We start from the raw sequence: 22839 nt of genomic DNA, 5'->3' as shown, positions 1-22839 counted from the left end.
CAAAAAATACCTTCTTGGTAGTATTCTTTGCTCTACAAAGTTTAGAAGCCATTAAGAGAGAGGGAAAAGATAATGGTGGAATATACGTTTAATGGCTTTGATAAAAATGTTTGAAAACATAGATCTCTACTTGGTGATGGCATCATTTATGTACTGATGTGTGCCAAGTGGTATATATCAGTAAAAGCTGTCAACTTTGCCAAGACTTCTTGCTACTTACTGCTTCATTCCCAACTTGGTCTCCTAATATTACAGTATGAAGTGTAAAGTCTTTTATATTCAGGAAAATGTGGCTGGTCCACTTAGACCTAGTATGAGAAGGGGTCAACACGTTGGCACTGGCTTTTTAGAAGTTTTGCAGCCTCTTTTCAAAAGTCTAACTGGTTATTTCTTTACTTTCAAGGATCATTTGAGGAGATATCTAAACTTACTGTGTATATCAAAGAACTTTCACTTTTTATCCTGTCCTTTTGCTTACTTGGGCAAAGTGCACATTTGTGTGTGGCCTCAAATGCCTATGGATGTTGGTTAGGGTCAGAGAATAAGGGCTAATCCTGCCCGAGCCCTTCAAACCTTAATAATAAAAAAGATGAAGTTTTTAATTCTTTGACTGTTCTAAGAATTTGTATCTGTTTTCATGTTTGTGTTCTTTTCATTCCAGGGGTAGAAAACGTTTTGTAAGTGAAGGAGATGGAGGTCGTCTTAAACCAGAGAGCTACTGAATATGAGAACTCTTGCAGTCTTAGATGTTATACAAAAATACGTATCTGAATTGTAAGAGTTGTTAGCACAGGTGTTTTTTTGTTTGTTTTTTTTTTAAGCACTTGTTTTGGGTACAAGGCATTTCTGAAATTTTGTAAACTTACACTTAAGGGGAATTTTTAAAGGAAGTATTTTTTCTTTTTCTTTTTCTTTTTTTGAGGGTATAAAGGATGGACAGAAAAGTAACCACTTCTTAAGTGGAATATTCTCATAAGCTACCTTTTGTAAGTGCCATGTTTATGACCTAATCATTCCAAGTTTTGCATTGATGTCTGACTGCCACTCCTTTCTTTCAAGGACAGTGTTTTTGTAGTAAAATCACTGGTTTATACAAAGCTTTATTTAGGGGGTGAAGTTAAGCTGCTAAAACCCCATGTTGGCTGCTGCTGTTGAAATACTGTGCTTTGGGAGTAAAAAAAAAAAAAAAAGTTATTTCTTTGTCTTAAAGAATTTTAGGAAAAATGAGTTAGTCATGAGACTTTCTCATCTTTACAGGGAACATACTGATTGGTCTTAAAGACTAGGTAGTTAAGTAAATGGTGGCTGGAACATCTATTTTTCTACAAAACTGGAAAAGTGAACCCGGTTCTAGAAGAATGTATGACAAAATAAAACGTGAAGCAGTGTTGATTCTTTATTGGGAGTACATTTATTTTAGATCTTTCAAAAAACTTATTTCACATAGCAAATTTAAATCATATAAGGGAGCATATTTGAACCTAGTGAATTTAAACTTTGTTTCTTGTGAACTTTTAAATCAAAAGTACAATGATCATACTAGTTAATGACAAAACTATTTCTTAAGAAGTGGGTCTTAACTGTAGGAGTCTGACAGGACTGGGGGAAATAAAGACTTCACTCTTAAAGGGTGCTCACAAAATCGCGTATGCTCTGAGACTCAGGGCAAAACCAGAATTTGATAGGAGCCTGGTCCAGACCTACCTATTGGTCTTGGAGTCTTCTGGAGAGGGGGAGGGACGGTAGGAGAGTGGTTGCAGCTCACCCTGGGGACATAAACACCGGTGGCAGACATTAGGGATCATTCAACAGTGTGGACACTCTTGGAGGCTGACATACAGACTCAGGCCAAACAACGGGGCAGGGACACAGCCCCACCCATCAACAGACAGGCTGCCTAAAGACTTCCTGAGCCCCCAGCCACCCCCAGGCATGGCCCTGCCCAGCAGAGCACCAAGACCCAGCTCTACCCACCAGTGAGCAAGCACCTGCATCCCTGGCAGGAAGCCTGCATAAGCCTCTAGACCATCCTCACCCACTGGGGGCAGACACCATGAGCAAGAAAACTACAATCCTGCAACGTGGGCCAGACACTACCCTGGGATCTGCTGGGTAGTGGGAAGGCCACTGCAACCTTCATGTACCACAGACCCCATACCCAACTGTAAGGAACTGCCCCTGCCACCAATGATGTGAAACAAGCTCTGGGATCCCTGGGTCCTACAGCCAGACCCAGGGACCAGCTCTGCATGCTGGCAGTAGTCCAACACTATCCCCTCCAGGATCTGGCTTCACCTCCTAGTGGGTGGGCAACAGCCGCAGAGTCTTTGGGACCCTGACTGCCCACCAGTGAACCAGATTAGCCCAGGGCCCCCTAGGGTTCCACAACCAGCCATGTTGTGACCAGGTCTGCGTAAGGCAGGACCTGGCAAACAAGCAGACTCAGGGCCAAGTCTACCAGACCACCTACCACAACAGGACCCACACAGCTCTCTAAGGGGGACCCATAGAGCATATAGCTTGGGTGACAAGAGGGGAGCACACTGCTGGGTTGCACACGATGTCTCCTACAGAGAGCCACTTCCCCAAGGTTGAGAAAAGTGACTCATCTATCACATACATAAAAAATACAAATAGCAACTTAGACAAAAATGAGATGGCAGAGGAATATGTTCCAGATGAAGGGACAAGATAAACACACAAGAATTAAGGGAGGCAGAGAAGGTAATCTACTTGAGAAAGAGTTCAGAATAATGATTTGTAAAGATGATCAAAGAACTAAGGAGGAGAATGAATGCACAGAGCAAAAAGTTAAGATGTTTGTTTAACAAAGTGGAAAAAATATGAAGAACAGAGATGAATAAAATAACTGAAATGAAAAATACACTAGAAGCAATCAACAGCAGACTACATGATACAGAAGAACAGATCAGTAGCTGGGAAGCAGAGTAGTGGAAATTACTGTTGTGAACCAAAAAAAGAAAAAAGAATGAAAAGAAATGAGGGCAGTGTCCCTCCAGGACAACATCAAGTGCACTAACATGTGAATTATAAAGGTCCCAGAAGGAAAAGACAGAAAGGGCCCAAGAAAAATATCTGAAGACATAATAGCTGAAAATTCCTTAACCTGGGAAAGAGAATAGTCACTCAAGTTCAGGAAGTGCAGAGAGTCCCATTCAGGACTAACCCAAAGAAGAATGCACCAAGACACATTGTAATCAAAATTAAAGGTCAAGAGGGAATACTAAAAGCAACAGAGAAAACAACAAATAACATACAAAGGAACCCCCTTAAGGCTACCAGCTGATTTTCCAGCAGAAACTTTGAAGGCCAGAGGGAGTGGCATGCTATAAAGTGATGAAGGGGAAAAATCTACAACTAAGAATACCCGCAAGGCTCACATTCAGATTTGCTGGAGAAATCAAAAGCTTCACAGATAAGCAAAAGCTAAAAGAATTCAGCACCACCAAACCAACTTTACAACAAATGTGAGAGGAATTTCTCTAGGTAGAAAAGAAAAGGCCACAACTAGAAACGAAAATGACAAAATGGGAAAGCTTACCAGGAATGGCAAATATACAGAAAAGGTAGGAAATCACCCACACACAAATAGAGAAGTTGAAAGACAAAAGTAGTAAAATCATTCATATTTACAAGAAGCAGTTAAAGGATACACAAAACAATTAGATGTAAAATATGAGATTAAAAACAGTAATCGTGAGGGGAGAAGGGTACAAATGCAGGGTTTCTAAAATGCATTTGAAATTAAGAGATCAGTCACAAAATAATCATGTATATAGAAAGACTTCTATACCAAAACCTCATGGTAACCACAAACCAAAAATCTATAACAGATACACATACAAAAAAGAAAAGAATCTAAATGTAGCGTTCTATAGTCATCAAACCACAAGAGACAAGAACAAAGAGAAAAAAAGGCCTACAAAAAAAAAATCCAAAACAATTAACAAAATGGTAATAAGAACATACATATCGATAATTACTTTAAACAATGGATTAAATGCTCCAACCGAAAGACACAGACTGGCTGAATGGATACAAAAATAAGACCTGTATACATGCTGTCTATAAGAGACCCACTTCAGAGCTAGAGATACATACATGCTGAAAGTGAGGGGATGGAAAAAGATGTTCCATGCAAATGGAAACCAAAAGAAAGCTAGAGTAGCAATACTTATATCAGACAAAACAGACTTTAAAATAAAGACTGTTACAAGAGACAAAGAAGGACACTACATGATGCTCAAGGGATCAATCCAAGAAGATGTAACAATTGTAAATATATATGCACCCAACATAGGAGCACCTCAATATATAAGGCAACTGTTAACATACATAAAAAGGGAAATTGACAGCAACACAATAATAGTGGAGGACCAAAACACCCCACTCACATCAATGGACAGATCATCCAGACAGGAAATCAATAAGAAAACACAGGTCTCAAATGACACATTAGACCTGATGGACTTAATTGATATTTATAGAGCATTCTATCTGAAAGCAGCAGAATACACACATTCTTCTCAAATGCACATGGAACTTTCTCCAGAATAGATGATATTCTGGCCCTAAAGCAAGCCTCATTAAATTTAAGAAAACTCAAATCACATCAAGCACCTTTAATGACCAGAACACTATGAGATTAGAAATCAATTACAAGGAAAAAACCTGCAAAAACAGCAAACATGTGGAGGCTAAACAATATGCTACTAAACAATCGATGGATCACTGAAGAAATCAAAGAAGAAATAAAAAAAATACCTAGAGACAAATGAAAATGAAAACATGATCCAAAACCTACGGGATGTAGCAAAAGCAGTTTTAAGAGGGAAGTTTATAGGGATACAAGCTTACCTCAGGAAACAAGAAAAATCTCAAATGAACAACCTAGCCTTAAACCAGAGAAATAAGAACAAAACCCAAAGTTAGTAGAAGGAAAGAAATAATAAATATCAGAGCAGAAATAAAGAATATAGAAAGAAATAATAAATATCAGAGCAGAAATAAAGAATATAGAGACTTAGAGAGAGAGAAAGAAAAAGGATCAATGAAACTAAAAGCTGGTTCTTTGAAAAGATAAACAACACCGATAAACCTTCAGACTCATCAAGAAAAAAAGGGAGAGGGCCCAAATTAATAAAATCAGAAGCGAAAAAAGAGAAGTTACAACCAACACTACAGGAATACAAGGGATCATAAAAGGCTACTATGAGCAACTATATGCTAACAAAAAGGACAACCTAGAGGAAATGAACCATTTTTTAGAAATGGTTTACAATTTGCTCAGACTGGACCAGGAAGAAATAGAAAATATGAACAGACCAATTACTGTAATGAAATTGAATCAGTAGTTTAAAAATTTTCAATAAACAAAAGTCCAGGACCAGAAGGCTTCACAGGTGAATTCTACCAAACATTTAGAGAAGAGTTAACTCCTACACTTCTGAAATGATTCCAAAAAATTGCAGAGGAAGGAACACTTCAAAACTCATTCTATGAGGCCACTATCACCCTGTTACCAAAACCAGACAAAGATATCACAGAAAGAGAAAATTACAAGCCAGTAACACTGATGAACACAGACGTGTAAGTCTTCAACAAAATACTAGCAAATCAAATTTAACAATAACATTAAAAGGATCACACACCATGATCAAGTGGGATTTATCCCAAAGATGCAAGGGTTTTTCAATATTTGCAAATTAATCAATATGATACACCACATTAACAAACAGAAGAATAAAAACCATATGATTATCTCAATAGATGCAGAAAAAGCTTTTGATAAAATTCAACATCCATTTATGATAGAAACTCTCCAGAAAGTGGGAAAAGAGGGAACATATCTCAACATAACAAAGGCCATATAACACAGCTAACATCATACTCAGTGGTGAAAAAGTGAAAGCATTTCCTCTAAGATTAGGAACAAGACAAGGATGCCCACTCTCACCACATTTATTCAACATAGTTTTGCAAGTCCTAGCCACAGCAATCAGAGACAAAACAGAAATAAAAGGAATCCAAACTGGAAAATAAGAAGTAAAACTATCATTGTTTGCAGATAACATGATACTATACATAGAAGATCCTAGAGATGACACCAGAAAACTACTAGAGCTCATCAATGAATCTGGTAAAGTTGCAGTGTACAAAATTAACATAAATAAATCTGTCGCATTTCTGTACATTGACTATGAAATATCAGAAAGAGAAATTAAGGAAACAATCCCATTTACAAATGCATCAAAAAGGATAAAATACCTAGGAATAAACCTACCTAAGGAGGCAAAAAACCTGTATTCTGAAAACTGTAAGACCCTGATGAAAGAAATTGAAGATGACATGAACAGATGGAAAGATATGACATATTCTTGGATTGGAATTATCAATATTGTTAAAATGATGATACTACCCAAGGCAATATACAGATTCAGTGCAACCCCTATCACATTACCAACAGCATTTTCCACTAGAAACTAGAACAAAACTAGAACAGAACTAGAACAAAAAATGTTAAAATTTGTATGGAAACATAAATAGCAAATAGCCCCCAATAGCAAAAACAGTCTTGAGAAAGAAGAATGGAGCTGGAGGAATCACACTCCCTGACTTTAGGCTATACTACAAAAACTACAATAATCAAATCTGTATCATACTGGCACAAAAAGACACACAGATCAATGGAACAGGATAGAAAGACCAGAAATAAACCCATGCATTTATGGTCAATTAATCTATAACAAAGGAGGCAAGAATATACAACTGAAAAAAGATAGTTTTTGTCAGTTTTCAGTTTCAGTTTTCAATAAGTGATGCTGGGAAAACTGGACAGCTACATGTAAAAGAACAAAATTAGAACATTCTCTAACACCATATACAAAAATAAACTCAAAATGGATTGAAGACCTAAATGTAAGATTGGATACTATAAAACTCCTAGAGGAACACATAGGCAGAATACTCTTGGACATAAATTGCAGCAATATTTTTTGGGATCCATTGCCTACCGTAATGGAAATAATAGCAAAAGTAAACAAATAGGACCTAATTAAAGTGAAAAGCTTTTGAATGACAAAGAAAGCCATAAACATACTGCCAAATGATGCAACTGATTAGGGATTAATTTTCAAAATATATAAACAGCTAATACAGCTCAGTATCAAAAAATCAAACAACCCAATCAAAAAATAGGCAGAAGACCTCAACAGACATTTCTCCAAAGACATACAGAAAGTCAACATTGCTAATTATAAGGGAAATGGCAAATCAAAACTACAATGAAGTATCACCTCATATTGGTCAGAATGGCGATTGTCAAAAATCTATAAATAATAAATGCTGGAGAGGGTGTGGAAGAAAGGGAACCCTCCTACACTGTTGGAGGGAATACAAATTGGTTCAGCCATTAGGGAAAACAGTATAGAGGTTCCTTAAATAACTAAAAATAGTCTTACCAGATGATCCAGCAATGTCACTCCTGGGTATATATCCAGAAAAGATAAAACTCTAATTCAAAAAGATATGTGCACTCCAATGTTCACAGCAGCACTATTTACAATAGCCAAGACATGGAAGCAACTTAAATGTCTATTGACAGATGAATAGATAAAGAAGTTGTGGTGTATATATACACAATGGAATATTACTCAGCCATGAAAAACAATGAACTAATGCCATTTGCAGCAACATGGATGGACCCAAAAATTATCACAAAAAGTGAAGTCAGGGAAAAGACAAATATCATATATCACTTATATGTGGAATCTAAAAAAGTGATACAAAGGAACTTACTTACAAAACAGAAACAGATTCATAGACATAGAAAACAAATTTATGGTTACCAAAGGGGAACACTGGGAAAGGGATAAATTAGGAGTTTGGGATGAACAGATACACACTACTACATGTAAAACAGATGAAAGAAGGACCTACTGTGTAGCAGAGGGAACTATGTTCAATAGCTTGTAATAACCTATAATGGGAAAGAATCTGAAAATGAGTATTTATATATATGTATATAATTGAATCACTTTGCTATACACCTGAAACTACCACATTGTAAATCAACTATACTTCAATTAAAAAAAAGAAAAATGAAAAGAAAAAAAAATGAGGTAGTGTAAAAGCCCACTATACACACTTTATGTAACATTAGGATGTAACTTCAAAATCAGTTTTTAATAAACATATAAAGGATTCTCCGACTATAAAAACTACATTGAGTCACGTGTGTAAAATGTTATCTACAAAACTGATAACAGTAGGAATGGTGAACAATAATTTGTAGTTCTAAACTTGGGTTAAAAAAAAACAAACCAAAAATCTGGGTTCACAGTTTTAAAAACATTTATTTATTTATATTAGGATGACTATTTTTAAAAAATTGTAGTTGATTTAAAATGTTGTGTTAGTTTCTGGTGTACAGCATAGTGATTCAGTTATATGTTTAAAAATGTATTCTTTTTCATTATAGGTTATTACAAGCTATTGAATACAGTTAATACAGTTCTCTGTGCTATACAGTAGGACTTGATCAATTTTTTAATTGCTTATGTCCAATACAAATCAGAGTGTTTAAATTCACAGCACAAGTTTTATTAGTCTTGAGTATTTTTATATTATTTATATGAATACTATCTGCTGTATTAACACATACTGCTTTCAGCATACTGATGCAGATTATTTTCTAGTTATTGTTAACAGTAAGTATGGTAGGGTGTTCTGCAGAAGTCCTAAGTTATCATTCACTGAGTTATTTGTTGTTGTTCCTTTTCTGCCATTTCTTGTTGGCGAATTGCATCCTGTGCTGCTTGCTGCATTTTCTCCAGTTTTTCCAGAGTCAGAGATTTTAAGGGTAAAAGTTTGGGTTTACACAGCACCATTGTGGTTATATCTTCCACAGACAACTGCCCTACATTTAAAAAGAAATAAGAATTAATTGGAGTGAGATAACACAGCTGTTTGGTGGTTTCGACTGGCAGCTAGGATGAAGGTCCAAACTTAACCCTCTGTCATTGAAAATCTCTTACTCTCATAATTATCCCTGCAACATTTATTCAATATAAAAAATATAAGCAACATTTAATACTAGGGAGTTCAGGAGGAAGACAGATTTTGAACTTCCAACCTAAGATTCTAAGCTACCATGAGATACACAACTTTTTGTGTCAGATGTTTAACTTGAAAAAAAATATTTGGGAGAAATACAATGTACATAAAAGTACTTGTAAAGTATGGTATTAACCCAACAGAAAGAATTCAAATTACTGGAAGTTTAACTTAAGCCTTCAGCTTTTCTTACAATGTTTGATTTAGGTTTCTTTTCCCCCACTTTCAGACCTTATTTAACATTATGGTAAATTATGGTCTTATCTTTTTCACTGAAAATTTCTTAATGTAATTCTGCAATCTTGAGTATAACAGGACTTCTACATTTAACAAACAATCAAACCTTCATTTTACATCCTTTCACTTGGGAAAAAAGTGATTATTTCTTTGCAATCTACTCATGACAAAAGCATAGTAAAAGCCGACAGTAAATGTAGCGGCATATAGAACATAAAATAGTTTCAGATGTTTAGCTAATAGCATAGATGTTTGGGTCCCTAAAATATTCTATGATCTAAGTATTTGTGAATTAGATACCTTGTTTTGGAAGAACTTCCTGGAACATTGGCTTCACTTCTGCCATATCTGATGCAGTTTCTTCCTTCAATGAGAAATCAATTATTATCATTATTCAAGAATGAATTCCCAAAGCATATTGCTTATTTCCACTGTGGCTGAAGAAGTAAAATCACAATTTCTATAGAAAATGAACTATACTATCCTTGCTTAATTTTCCCATTAGTTATCTGTGTCTTTTCATTTAAACAAGGTTGAGATAGTTCATATAAGAATCCAGATCTTGTCAATTTTCACTCATCAATGGTGGTGGGATTTGGAAGGCTTCGTGTTCTAAATTTTACCCCACCTAGTGAAAACTGGTAGGTCTTAAGTTTTGCAGACAAAGGTAATTATCTAATAGGTATTTATCCAGCTGAGGGAAAACAAAGGCATTTATGTGCAGCCATCTTGGTTCACTGATAATATCTCCCCTGAATGGTGGGTGACATAAAAGACATGACAATTTGGGAGGTGGAGTACGGCAGGTTGTTAGGGAAAGGAGGAGCTAACAGCCAATTTCTTTGTTACAATGACAAAAAGCATCCTACAGATCAGTTACTGGTTACACAGCTGCAATGTGTAAGGAAGCAACACAAAAGGCTGAAATAGGCTCTTGAATACCAGAAGCGAGGTATGCTTTTCAGTTTATTATTTTCCTCTAATACAAAGATACTATATGCTGAAGTGCCAGCAGATACCCTTACATGAGTATTTTGTTATGAATATCCTAGCATATATGTCATCCATGGCTGATGACATCTGTTCCCAGTGTTATATCTCAGTTTATGCCAGGTTACGTATATTCAAGGTGTCTTGGGCTGTAATTTGTAGCTTGATCCCTTTCCAAACATAGATGCTTCTCCAGACAGTCACGCCCATTTTGTGGTATTTCGCCATACTGATGCAACTTACCCTGTGTGTTTCACAACATCACCACCACAGAAGAAAGATTTATTATTTACAACGTGGTGATGCTGGCTTAGTGCCTGCCTTTACCACCCTCTGCAAATTAAAGTCAAGTGAAGCTGCTTCTGGTCTTAGTGATTCCCATTACTACATTACTAACTGACATTACTAATAAAAGCTTCCTACTCTCCATCCACCAAGCATCTCCCCCTTCTCTTGTTCAAATTCCTTATTTTGGAACATCTAATTTTCCTGAGGAAGCTCTATCCGCTTTCCAGAACAGTCATCAAAATTTACCCCTATACTACTCTGTCTGGGAATGAAGATGAAGTATGGAATGGACCAGGAATAAAGCAACTCATCACTAACTAGGATCTGAGAAAAATGCAATATACAGTTTACTTAGAATGCACAGCTTCTTCTGCCATGTTCTTTCCTTTTCATTACTTAGGCCTGCTAGGGGTAACTAGTAATCATTTCCTTTCTCTCCCCCCAGGTTATGTTGAAGGCTAATAACACTGAAGACCCCTGATTAGCCTGAAAATAACTATAATAAACAACACTTAGCTTCTTCATTAAAGATACCACAATGAAAATATTCATTAGGCCCTTATTTGGTGCAAATCTGAAATGATATGCTACTGAAAAGGAGGAGAAACATAAATGTTGATAAATGTAAAGGAAATGCATAGCAGCTAAGAGCTTTTGTATCATCAAGGGAGTTCCGGTCAAGATGGTGGAGTTGTAGGACCATGAGTTTGCCTCTCCTTGCGACTACAACGAAACCACAACTGAATGCTAAACGGCCATAGAAAAAAGACTGGAACCTAGCAAAAAAGATCTTCTGCAACTGGAAACATAAAACTGCAGGATGGTAGGAGGGGCGTGCTCACGATACTATTGGGCCCCATACCCCCCAAGTGGGTGACCCACAAGCTGAAGATTTGTTAAGTTGCAGAGGCCCTCCCACAGGAGTAAGGGCTCTAAGCCCTAGTCAGGCTCCCCAGCTCAGGTCCTGGAAATTGGGAAGTTTTTGTAACATCAAATTTTTTATCACCAAAATGCTAAAATGGTGGATGAACAAATACTTAAATCTTAGCTGTTTTATAGAGTAGCAACTCCAGCTTCTAGAATTTAATCACTATCTTATGCTTTCTCTTCTCTATACTTCTTTTACATCCAAAATCTGGACTGAGGAAAACAATGAAACTTGGTGCTCTACCAAACCTTAGTTCTCTGACTAAGCTGCCATTGTTACCGGAAAGGGTGTGGGGCCAAAGGGAGTGGGTTGGGCCTAGTGTGGGGAAGATCAGTGCCGTCAGTTGCCTGGGGGGGTAGTATCTACTAGGGTTAGTTCTTATTCCTAGGCCCCTCTAGGCATCAGCAAGAGAGAAACAGAAAGGGAAGGGCTAAAATAAGCAAGGTGGTAGTTGGATGGCCAGCACTGGCAAGGCTACACTGTCTTGATAATCAACTGCTCAGGAAGCCCAGAGTAGGAAGAACATTTATATTTTTCTCCAGGTGACCTGCTAAAAGCCAAACATGGGTGCTTTGCCTGCTGTAATGTGCCCTAAGGAGTTGTGGCTACTCCTAAAGGTACTTTCTTATTGGTAAGGTACGATGTGTGTAACAACAGGGACAGATGGGCCAAAGAAGAAACATACCAGTTATGGATGAAATTCATGTGTATTATACAAATGCCACATCATTCAACTTAATAAATATGTGAATGTCTACCATGTGCCCGGCACAGGTCATTAGTGAACAAAAGAGAGAAAAACCTTTTGCTTACAGTCTAGAGTATGGGGAAAGAAACAGGTAACAGAATGCTATTAGAAAGTAGTTTAAATGTTATAGGAAATAAAATAGTTTAAAGGGATGTAGGAGTTCTGGGAGAGGTGGGTAGAATTTACAGTTTAAATAGGAAAATCATTATGGCCTCATTAAGAAAGTGAAAATCATTGTGGTCTTATTTTGGTGTGTGTGTTAATGTCTTTTGAGATTGCAAGAAAGTCAAAAGCCTGATAGTATCCACACTTAGGGCATGTGTAAGAGATGGGCACTCTCTGTTGATGGGCGGGTTTGTTGGTACAGCTTTTTTAGAAGAATAATTTGCAGTATCTTTTAATTTTTTTGCAGTATCTACTAAAACCAAACATGCACATTTTCTTTGATAGATATTTTACTACTAATAATGAGACCTAAAGAAACAGAGCATGAGTATATAAAGATATAGAGAATATTCACTAGGGCATTGCACTGAATGGCAAAATGTTCAGCAACAGGTGAATTTAAATGTTGTCATATGTCACAGGTTAAATAAATTATGGGACAGTAAGTCATACAGTGGAATACTATGCCAGATTTTAAAATGATACAGATCATCAAGGCATGTTTTATGAGAAAGCATTAAACTGCAAAAATAAAATAAAATTCTTACACCAACAGAACCCAAAGTTTTAAAGCTTAGAGAAAGCAGTGTCAATTAATCAATTTCTGAAGCTTTTGGTCTGGGTAATTGGAAAATAATCTGCTGCTTCCTTTTCCCCCAGTTTCTTTAGTTTGTGACTTCTCCCAGAGATAATGGTTTTGATGGATGGTACATTTCAAAGTCATGACAAAGTAAGCAAACATGTCATAGCCATTTGAGCTAGATGTCTAAAATTAATGCAGAAGAACCTGGAGGGAAACCAAATCTTTGTCATGAAAATTTGAACAAGTTGCAGGAGTAAGAGTTGAAAGACACTGATGTCTAGGCAGGATTACTACTTTAAATCAATCACACATGTTGATAACATAAGTTAGTCATACGACTTGGACAAGTTAAAAACCCCTAGGTTTAGTTTGGTTACCAAACTAAATTGTGCATGTAGGATTGGACAAAAGAACAAAAGCATCCTTTTGAACCTTGAGAATGTACACCAGTGGTCCTCAAATTTTATGTTTGCATAACCCCCAAAGAGATTTTGAAAAACTAGGTACCCTTTTACACATTTCTAAATAGACATATAAAATTGTTATCATAAGTTTAGTTACAAAGGATAAAATTTCCAGCATATTTAAAAATAACCGCTATAGCAATCTTTTAAGAATATACACAATATAATAAAATACCATAGCAATTTGATAGCTACCATCATCCATTGATTAAAAAAAATAAAGAACTCTTTTTTTAAATCAGAAGTTTTACATCTTTTTTCTCCCTACACCTCTGTTTCCATTCCACTTAATTTTATTCAAATGTAATATGTTTTCATGCTTGAACATATTTTAGTAATTACCCTACCATAACTTCTCTGCACATAAATGTTTATAAATTTAAATGAAAAACTTAAAAATATTCTGGATTCGGTTATTCCAGTTATTAATGAAAACTGATAAAAATAAATTACACATTGATAATACAATTACTGGGCATAAAGAATAAAGTTAATGGTTACTGTTAATAAGGACAAAGCTTTGGAAATAAACACTGGACAGTAAAAACTGGAGTAGAAAAGGATGCTCTTTTTGTTGACAAGGGAATTATTCTTTCAGAGTGGAAAATAAACGAAAAATTAAGAACAGAAACTTAGAATCATATATGCCTATCCAAACAGATTTTTTCTTTCAACAAACATACTAAATGTCTATAATGTACCAGTCATGGCTAATTGAGGGAGATGTAGTAGATTAAGAAACAGTTCTTCTCCTTCAGGAATTTGGGGGAAGAGATAGGGGCAAGACACGTGTAAGTAAACAATTGCAATTGAATACAACATACTTTAATGAAAGCATATCTATTGTGCCTTAAGAAACCAAAACCATGAATAACTTGACTCAGGATAGGAGACAGTGGCTGATCTCTGAAGAATAATTACTAAACATGACATTGGGACTAGTTCCAGAAGGATGAATAGGGGGTTACTACGCAGAGAAGTGGCTGTGTAGCAAGGGGAGGGTGTTCTAGATAAAGTGAACAATATGCTCAAAGAAAGCAGCAGTGAAAAAAAAGCTTGGGGGCATGGCTAGACTACAGTGTACATACAGCACACATATTGTGGTGGGACCAACGAGATGAAGGTCAGTTCATGCTCAGCATTGAATGCCATGCCTTGTGTTTGGACTTCATATCCTATAGACAGGGGAGAGTTAATTGGATGGCTCTGAGTGGGTATGTGACGTAAGATTTGTTTTTTGGAAACACATATTCTAGACAAAAAGGAAAAACAGAAGAGACACCAGAAGCAAGGTGATTAGTAAGGAAGCTACCATTGTTTAGGTATGATGATGAGGGTATGAACAAAAGCAGTAATAACAGGTATTAAGAGGAGAAGATACAAGAGGTATTCAAGGATATAAGAAGTTGAGATTCAAACCTCCTCTACCACTCTCTACCCCCTCTCTGGGTGATAAGGAAATATCAAGGATGACTGAGATTTCAAGCTAATATGCCTGAGTATCCTTAATTTAAGCTGGGAACACAGAGGAGGAATAGGTTAGGAGGGAAGGGTAAAGACCATGAATCAAGTTCAGACCCATTGAGTGTGGAAGTCCACCAGGAAGCTAAAAAGAACTGGAGCCCTAGAGAGTACAGTATTATAAACTATAGAAGTGGATATAATCACCTAACAAGGATGTGCAACAATGGTAAATGGTGGTAGGGTTGGTGGTAAAAAGAGATGAGTACAGTGTAGCAATTGAGAGAAAGATCTGGAGTCAGGTTAGCCATTTAAACCAATCACTTACTTTTCTAAGCCTCAGTTTCACCTGTAAAATAAAGCTTATAATAGCATTAACTTTAGATAGTATATTAAATGACATAATACACATAAAGCCATTAGACCAGTCCCCAGCACATGGTAAGAGCTCAGTGAATATCCTGAAGCTTACTGTACTGTGCCATTACAATGTTGCTATTAAATTAGATTCTTAGAAAAAATAAGGCTATTGACATGTATTAGAGTTATTCCCTTTACACCCATATTATTTTAAATGTTATCTTAAAGGAAGAATAGTTTCAATGCCTAGACATCTATTTTAGCTCCTTCCTTTAGCATAGTGGCTCTTAAGTTTTAGTTTGCTTAATAATAACAGCATGGCGTTTGAGGACAAAATCATGTATTTTAATTATATGAACACTTTAAGGGATTTTTCTACAGTAATTTTGAAAATAAACACTTTTTACCCTAAGAGGTGACTTTAGAACTGAATTACCCACTTACCCACCTCCCTTTGAATCCCCTCATACATACATAAGTATATTATTAAACTTAATAGACTAAAACCAGATCTAGGAAAAGTTATCTTCCCAACATCACATATATGATAAGTGGAGAAACAGGATTTGAACAACTGTCCGCCTGACTCCAAAGCCTGGTCTCTTCAGTGTTCTCTATGCTGCATCTGTAGGAACGGCCTGAAGACCAACATGGATTTGGGGTCACCCAATTGGAGAAACACCAACATTCAAGATGATAGGTTAAGAGTAGAGTATGGTGTGTAGAAGCCAATAAAGATTAAAGTAACATGTGATCTTCAGTTACTGAAAATGGGCAAATCTGAATTCACTAATGACCTTTGCAAAGGAGGATGAACATAAAATATGAATCAGACAATAAATCTCAGGATAAAAATATAATTGCACCATATTGACTAAAGTACTACTTTTTTTTTTCCTTTTTAGTTGGAGAACTGTGTCATAATCAGATCAATGTATGGCTTTAACCAACATGTGGTTTTTCTTTCCTTTACTCTTTCTCCATAATTTGAGTCAGCACTCCACTTGTCATGTTTGGTATCATCCTGAAAAAAAATCTCTTAACAGGGAAAAAATACTGCTTTTTATCTGTGGATTTGTTTTATAGCATTAGTATTATTTTTTGAAAGATGCTGCCACTGGAACTTTCAAATCTCAAGCTTAATTAGAAATAAGCAACACTTTAAAGGCTTACAAGTTTTGTATTTTTTTTCATAGACTAGCTTATATAAGAACATACGGATGAGATCAAAATCATGGGTTAAATAGCTAAACAGGACTATTAGCTTTAGATTGTACCTCATTTCCATCTAGCCAGCTGGAAAATGTAGGCTCCTGTCAGATAGGGGGCAGGCAGAAGGGGAATGGATTACTAAAATCCAAATTCCATTCCTGGTAACTCAAAGGATATACATATGGATCAGAAATATCAAAATGAAAACATACCGTGGATTCCAAAGTCAAGTCTTAGCTTCTAAATATGCTCAGGCCAGGATCTGGATGTTTTTAAACCATCCTCCTAGATCATACTAAAGTATCCTTAGTCTAATAATTGATCTTTGCTAGGAGCCCCAAAAGAGCCTTTTTGTGGGTCAGCATGGTTATCCTCCATAATATGTGCCTACAACTTCTAACCCACCATTAGCTCTTCATCATAATTCTTTTTTCCCCTCCATTAATTCAACTAAACTTACCAGCTTATCCTAATTGTACAAAACCCCATTTTTAAAGTTTGAAACTGAAGGCTTCAAAGTATTCTAGAATTCCAAGTATTTTAAACAAGTTGAGACAGTAAAATCCAATGTATGATTTAGAGCAGAAGCTTGTACTGGCGTTTTCTGTTAGTTTTTTCATTTTGGGGGGTCAGCATACTTCAGTGTTCATACTTCACATGGGCTGTACCCTGGCTTTACTGCTACCTGGCTGTGTGACTTGGAATATATCTCCTAACTGACTGGAGGCTTGATTTTCTCATAAAAACATGTTTAATATCTGTCCTGGGTTGCAAGGTTCAAATGAAAAGGGGATGTAAAGGTGCTTAGAAATATAGTGTGACATTTATTATTCCAGGTCTAATTTTCAAATTACTGTAATAAAGGACTTGCAGATTTCCTGTTAAGTGCCTTCTGATACTTAAAAATCCTCTGAATCCTCATCAACACTGGGATACCTACAAAATAGCATGATCTATTTAAAGATGTTTTCCTTGAAAAACCTGTTTTACTTATTTACTTTTAAAGAGCATATGCTACCAAATTGTGTTCTTATATTTTTAAAAATATGATAAAAAACGTATTTCCAAATATAATTCAAAGCTGACAAAATATGAACAAATTTTTAAGTTGGTGGAAATGAGTAAAAATCATTTAAATTGTTATCAAGGAAATAGGCCCTGGTGTACATAACAGTCTATCTTGAATTTTTTATGGAGGTGACAAGTGACTTGTTACCTAACTTAAAAAAGTAAATGTGCCTGAAATAGGTCAAAGAGAAAGCATTTCTAAAGCATTTTGAGATTTTCAGCTGAAGTACCAATTATGTTTTTGGGTAAGAAGCACAGAGATTGTTAACTCGTAGTCCTTGGTCCTTCCCAGTAAAATGTTTTGCTGGCTTACTAAATGTTTAAGCAGTATTTGAACCAACGTTGAAAGATCAGGAGACTTCACATGAAGTCCAAATTTTAGTTCCTCTCGACAAATCTGGTAACACCAGGCCCATATTCCCACATAGCAAAATTTGGCTAGGGCTGGGAAGTGATGCCTCATTTAGGTGAGCATGGGAGTTCTCCAATCCCCACTACTGCCTGTTGTTTACCGTCACCTTACTTGGCCAGCAACTACAAGCCCGTGGACCTTGCAACTTCAGTAAAATACTGCGCCACTCAGTATATTATATACCAGATTATCCTATTTAATCATTAATGGAAATTAAGAAGTAAAAATACAATCTCTGGGAACTGAGGGAGGTCCCAGAAGTAACCCTGTTTATGTAAAAGACAGTAAAGGATATTTTTCTTTTGTGACTATATATTAAGTTGATTCTTTTTAAGTAAATGCAATATGCCTAGTGCAGATTGTGGATGGAGGTAGCAGGAATGGTAGGAACAAAAACAAAAAAATCTATGTTTTGTCTTATCTAAGACTTCTGTGGTTGACTGATAGATAAAATTCTCAAATGCCCACTAGATTTCTGAATGCAAACTAACATGAGAAAAAGGTGAAAGAGGGAGCCCAAAAAAGAAAGTATTTGTCAGCAGACACAAAGTAGTACCACTCACTCTCACTCAGGCAGTTGCCCGCCAGCTTGTGCTTCCTTTGGGTTGATAACGTTTAGCTGGAGAGGCCAAATAACATCGTATGTCGTGCAGTTGGAAACAGTAGTAGATTCTACTGTGTTTTGCTACTATGTGGCATCTGCTGGTAGAAAAATGTTTTAACACGTTCAACTTGGCTAATTAATCCAGACTCATGCGAATAAAATGTGCAGTGTCTAGCTTTTAAAACGTGCCTCGGCCTAAGAACAGGACTGCTCTTCCTGGGTGAACCTGGATGATGCCTTTGGTTATTATACTCTAGTAGCAGACACTACTGTTACATTAGTAGAAAATGACACAGCCTACTCATGCAAAATGACTTCTACTAATAACATTTGCTTTTTCAAAATTCAGTACTAGAAATTGGTCCTAAAAACGTTAGCTATTAACCTTCAAAAAAGGTTCAACCTTTTTTAAAAAAAAAAAGATATCTGAAGAACTTTTTACATTCTCAGCATCAAAGATGTATAACTACTTCAACAGTATGCAAGGAAAGGGAAATAAAGAATTGTTTGACACTTTACTCAGTGATTCTCAAAGTCTGGTCTTCAAATCACTTGCATTAAAATCCCCTGGACAATTACTAAAAATACAAATATTTCTGGAGCCTTCCCGAGACTCACTGAACCAGAATCTCTAATTTTTAATTAAGTTCCCCATATTGAACTTGGAGAACCAGTCTTACATTCACTCACTCATTCAACAAATAAATATTTAATGCCTATAATGTCCTCAGATTGGACTGCTTAAGAAGTTATTAATAATCATTACCATACACTGAGTACATATCATGTGCTTGACACCATGCTAAAGCAGTTTATATATATTTGACTCATTCTGTTCAACAATCCTAAGAGGTTTTATGGCTCCATTTAATAGACGATAAACAGAATGAGTAAACTGTCCAAAGTCACTAGCTAATGAACGTCCCTGAAACCTAAAATCTGTAGTCTTAATTGGCATATTATTTTGCCTTGCTTGAATCTGGAATCAACTTAAAATTGTTTCACAGTCCCACATGAGCAAATTTCCTTCTACACAAAATAAGTGACTGATGGTGTGCATCACTTAACTTTCACTATGAAAGCTAAAAACATTCTACATTAATCTAAGAGTTTCTGCCCTCCCAGAGCATTTTCTTCTGCTCCCTTTAGTGCATTTATTCCTTCTGCTTATCATTCATGATCAAATGTAAGTCTAGGATAAGAGGAGTACATACGCTTTGCAGTCTTGGGAGTTCTCCTTTTGTGATTATGAAGTAAGTTCTCCAAACACTTCTTTATCCTTTAGACAGAGAATGTTCCTAATGTAGTAAGTGTTAAGCATAATCTTGATTTTGCAACTTTTAATAGGCTCTGATGAATGCTACCAAAAAGCTATCACAAAAACATCAGGACCAATTAGGACTTGCAAGAGAATCTCAGGGAGAAAAATAACATTGCCCAAACTGGAATGTGGCCAGATGGCCATCTGTTGCCTTAGTATCTGCTTTGATAACATCAAGATTCATCTGTATTTGAACTGCAGGGCCCACACATCTTTCATTAACCGTCCTCAGGGTGCCAGGAATTGAAACTCATGAAACTATGCTGACATCACTACCCTTTGCTGTAGATTACATTGCATCAGCTCCAAGTGTAGGCAAAGTAGCAGCAACACTTTATTAAAGGTAGACAGTCTATGTTGCCAGTGCAGGGAACTAACATACTCTACACAGACAGGAGGATTAAATGCTAAATTCTTTTTTGTAGGACATCACAGAAGGGTGGTGTGCTGAAAAGTGGGATGGATTTAACTAGCAACTCATGGCACAGGTAAATGTAGTTGCATTTGAAAAGACTTAATGATTGGAAAAGTATGAATACTGTGAAATATTCTTGCAAAAAATGTTATATTGAATCTAAGAACACCTCCAGACCAACTTCTGATTTATAAGAAATAAGACAAAGGAAACATTCAGAAAGACCCCTGGCTTGAACTCTTCAAAACGCCACTGTCACAAGGGAAAAAAGACAGGGTAACTGTTCTAGATTAAGGCTGAAGATTTACAATACCCAAATGCAGAACATAAACCATAACTAGATCCTTATTATTATTATTATTATTATTTTGAAAGGAGAAGGTATAGAGACATTCTTGGGTCAAATGAGAAAATGTACATATAAACTAGATTTTAAAGATTACAGAGTTATTAATTTCCTTAGTTGTGATGATATGTTTTGCAGGAGACCTTTATACTTCTTAGTAAATACATGTTGGAAATACATTCTTAGGAAATACAATTTTAGGGATGTCTGCTTAACAACAGGTGTCTGCAACCTATTTCCAAATGGTTCAATGACAAAAAGTGTGTGAAAAGGGATGAAATAAATATGGCATAATGTTAACAACAGTTGGATCCAGATGAAAGGTATATGAAAGTTTATTGTATTCTTTAAACTTTTTAATGAGAGAATATTTCTTTAAGACAAAATTAGGGGAAGAAATGTTGAAAAGACTTCAGAGAAGTCTAAGACAAGGCTGAGTAACAGGCTATGCTGCATTTCTGATAATTTCTGATAAACTGAAGTTTCATAAAATTTTGCTGGCAGTATCCTGGGCATCCAGGATACACTCAATAAATTCAGTCTTTATTCAGTATTTACCAAAACAGTATCATGTGCAGGATACAATGATAGGCAGATAAATATAATACAAATCATTCTATTTAGAAATAAATATGATAGTGAAACTAAGCACATAAACAGCTGTTATATGAAATAGTCATTGTCATAAAAGAGGTACAAAAGATGCTAGGTAAGCTCAGAGGAAATTACTTCCTGCTGGGGAGAACCCAGAAACACATCTTCAAGGATATCAGCACAGAATCACAATAGACTGGTGCTTTAGTGATTAACCTTGTTAGAAACAAGAATAGTTCATTTTGGTTGGACATAAGTTCTAAGAAAGTAGAAAGAAATTAAGCAAAAAAGGTAGGTTTGTACCCTTGTTGTTGACTGGCTGGATATAAACAATTTGCAGTTTACCTGAAGTTTTCCTGATCTTTCTCCCCGCAGCTTTAGGGATCCAACCTGTTATTACCAAGATGGGTGACAGGTGTTGACTCAAACCTACAGAAGAAACTACATGAGATAATGTGTGACAACTCTTGTAAAAAGCCATATAAAAGTAATGCGGTACTTTTACAAATATTCACAAACACTGAGTTGTTTCATTAACCGTAGACATGCACAACTAGGGCAGTATACCTTTGTCCAGAACTGCAGTCAATCCTTGCAAACCCCCAAGAGAGGAGAAATAAAAGGGAGAAGATTCAGAATTTGAAGACAGGAGAGAGAAAGTAAGACTTAGAGGTGTTGCCGCGGTCGCAGAGGACCATCTTTTTCCTTCATAGCTGAGAATGGAAAATAATTTTCCTCAAGCTCCCGAATTCTCCGTCCTCAAAGGTCAGGAGGTGAAAGTACGTAATAGAACTTGCGAGGGCGTGGTCAGGAGCTCCACGCTGTGGGAGTTAGGGGCTCCGCCCGGCGGCCCGCGCCCAGGCTCCTCCCGTCCCGGCTGGCAGCAGCCAGGGCGAGAGGAGCCGGTCGGGCGGCCTCGCCCCATAGGGAGCCTCAGAGGGGCGGAGGGAGGGAGGGGGCGGGCCGTCACCTCGCGAGCCCGGAAAGAAAACCTTCTTCTAGCGGAAGCGGCTTTGAGCCTCGCTCGCCTGCTGGGCGCTCCGTCTCCCGGGGCCCGTCAGGCCCCGGCCTGTTCGTGATCAAGGAACACTCACCTCGCTTCGCGACTCCAGTCGGAATGGGTACTCCCTGGGGCAAAGGGGACGCAAGCTACTCCCATCCTTCCGCCATGACCCCATTCGGAAGTGTCAAATGCAACTTCCGGGCAGGACAGGGATTTTCGGAGCCCTAAACTCTTGTCCACCTAGGTAAGTGACCAGACGTCCCAGCAAAATAAGGGCCAGGAAACCTGCTGCCTCTAACCTCCAACCCAGGCAGGTAGTCCGGAATATGAATTAAACTTGTTTGGCATGGGATGTCTGGTCACCTTTGGACCTTCCTTGGGCCTACTTACAGATGTATCTCTTCCCAGACGGCGCAACTGTGAGATTGGGTGAAAGCAAAACTACGTCACAAGAGACAGGAAGCCAGGAAACTCCCGTTGCCATTACCAGTTATGGCTGCCTTAG

The 22839-nt window shown here is 37.0% G+C and overlaps 3 protein-coding genes across 15 annotated transcripts in view; 2 read left to right on the top strand and 1 right to left on the bottom strand.

Annotated features, from left to right (window-relative positions):
• Positions 1-1399, top strand: part of PDCD4 (programmed cell death 4) — a 20926-nt gene extending 19527 nt beyond the window's left edge. For both annotated transcript variants that reach the window (XM_074373643.1, XM_074373644.1), the window contains exon 12: positions 662-1399. In XM_074373643.1, the coding sequence (XP_074229744.1) occupies positions 662-722 (61 nt within the window). In that variant the 3' untranslated portion in view covers positions 723-1399. The remainder of the gene's footprint in view (positions 1-661) is intronic.
• BBIP1 (BBSome interacting protein 1) lies at positions 1389-22839 on the bottom strand. 12 transcript variants are annotated; one of them, XM_045506624.2, is made up of 5 exons: positions 22725-22839; positions 21677-21772; positions 19870-19934; positions 9673-9736; positions 1389-8938 (listed from the first exon to the last, which is right to left on the bottom strand). In XM_045506624.2, exons 4-5 carry the CDS (start codon positions 9716-9718, stop codon positions 8772-8774), a joined length of 213 nt encoding a protein of 70 aa, XP_045362580.1. In that variant the 5' UTR covers positions 9719-9736; positions 19870-19934; positions 21677-21772; positions 22725-22839; the 3' UTR covers positions 1389-8771. The 12 variants fall into 12 exon arrangements, with proteins under 12 accessions (XP_045362580.1, XP_045362582.1, XP_045362577.1 ...); XM_045506626.2 differs by having other exon boundaries at positions 21677-21760; positions 22725-22740; XM_045506621.2 differs by lacking the exon at positions 22725-22839 and adding an exon at positions 22426-22563.
• The window catches only part of SHOC2 (SHOC2 leucine rich repeat scaffold protein), an 84559-nt gene continuing 84162 nt past the window's right edge, over positions 22443-22839 (top strand). The window contains exon 1 of the mRNA XM_010969790.3: positions 22443-22578. The gene's annotated coding sequence lies outside the window, so the exon portion shown is untranslated. The remainder of the gene's footprint in view (positions 22579-22839) is intronic.

The sequence above is a fragment of the Camelus bactrianus genome, chromosome 11 (genome assembly GCF_048773025.1).
Source record: "Camelus bactrianus isolate YW-2024 breed Bactrian camel chromosome 11, ASM4877302v1, whole genome shotgun sequence".
Classification (NCBI taxonomy): Eukaryota; Metazoa; Chordata; class Mammalia; order Artiodactyla; family Camelidae; genus Camelus; species Camelus bactrianus.
Note: the sequence above shows the minus strand (reverse complement) of the source record. Positions and strands in the feature narration are given on the sequence as shown.

Bases quoted from the DNA above. Each gene is read 5' to 3' on its own strand.
- BBIP1 (XM_045506624.2), bottom strand. From the start codon at position 9,718: ATGGCAGAAGTGAAGCCAATGTTCCAGGAAGTTCTTCCAAAACAAG. The intron at 8,939-9,672 runs GTATCTAATTCA...TTTTAAATGTAG, and splicing joins GGAAGTTCTTCCAAAACAAG to GGCAGTTGTCTGTGGAAGAT.